The sequence below is a fragment of the Colletotrichum acutatum genome (genome assembly GCF_030867785.1).
Source record: "Colletotrichum acutatum strain CBS 112980 chromosome Unknown BDZ83scaffold_362, whole genome shotgun sequence".
Lineage (NCBI taxonomy): Eukaryota > Fungi > Ascomycota > Sordariomycetes > Glomerellales > Glomerellaceae > Colletotrichum > Colletotrichum acutatum.
Window position 1 is genome coordinate 1,164 of NW_026849356.1, and position 1,296 is coordinate 2,459.

General features: G+C 47.4%; 1 protein-coding gene across 1 annotated transcript; it reads right to left on the reverse strand.

Moving 5' to 3' along the window:
- Positions 1 to 488: 488 nt before the first annotated feature.
- On the reverse strand, positions 489 to 1,039 carry BDZ83DRAFT_645632 (uncharacterized protein; the record flags this gene model as incomplete). Its single annotated transcript, XM_060509867.1, has 1 exon — positions 489 to 1,039. A coding segment is annotated over exon 1 (248 nt), but the record flags the coding sequence as incomplete, so codon positions are not given.
- Positions 1,040 to 1,296: the final 257 nt, after the last annotated feature.

Sequence of the window (1,296 nt, forward strand, 5' to 3'; positions counted from 1 at the left end):
CGTAGTCGTATTCTAACTAGCCCAACGCAAGCTTATATTTCTCTCTTGCTTCCGTTTGGAGTTTTAACCGATATGTTATCCCATTGAAATACTCAATGCCATCAATGACGGCCCTGAAGTAATGTGGAATCTTTTAAGTGCCTTTCTCCCGCTGCATTAAGTCTCTTGATAAGTTGCAACAACTTTCCTGGTCGAAGAGCTCTCAATCATTTGGTATCTGAAGGCTAATTGCAAGGAATTACTTTTCTCCCCAAAGCGACCCCTCAGGTTTGTACAACTCGATCATCGTAACTGCGAACTAACCGACCATGTTCATGTTGGCGCGGGGTAGTAACTTCGATTTAAGCTTTGAAGAAACATTAGCTGAACGTTGAGCTCTCATGGCCAAACAAATCCACGATCCGCCATGATACTTTGCATATATGAGACATCAATCTGGTTGTAACTTTCTTGTCCGTGTCCACATGATTCCGAGGTAGTTCACTGATCGATCAATTTGTATAAAATGAGATACAAGCTAAGATTCTCTCTATCCACCTCTAGAACCATTGAGATCTTGTCAGTCATTTTCATAGCTGAGTAATATGGCTCCAAAGAAAAAATCGGAACAGCCGAACAAACCGGCGCAGGTCAAGGAATCGGAGCAGCCTAAGAAAGTAGAACAACCCAAGAAACCAAAACAACGTATGGAACAGGCGCAGTCCAAAACACCTGGGCAACCTAAGAAATTGCAACCATCCAAGAAACCGGGGCAATCTAAAACCCTCGAGCAACCTAAGATACCAGAACAGCCTAAAATTTCAAAGCACATTGAGGAGTCGAAACAGTCTAAGAAACCGGAACAGAAGAAACCAGAACAGAAGAAACCAGGAAAGGAGAAACCAGAACACAACAAACCAGAACAAGAAAAACCAGACCAAAAGAAGTCGGAACAGTTGAAGAGATCAAATCACTCTGAGGCCCAGCTTGGTCCGCACAATTCATCATGCCAAGCCCTCATTCATACAGTCTGTCAACTTCCCTCTCGCCTAATTTTTCTTGGCATCTGCTGTTAGTGAATGAGTGAGCCTACCACCAAATTACTAACAGCCGAAAACTCTTCACCTCCCCTTGCCGGAGCCCGCATCCGCGATGGCCTCACAGCCGCCGTCGGGCACCGGACTGATGTCGGCCGACCAAGCCGACCCCGAACCAGGCTCCGGGACACCTCCGGAGCCGAACCCCACCTCAAGAGCTAAGCGACGCCGCGACGCCGAGGCACAGCCGACCCGGCCCAGCCTAACGGGAAGCCAGCTT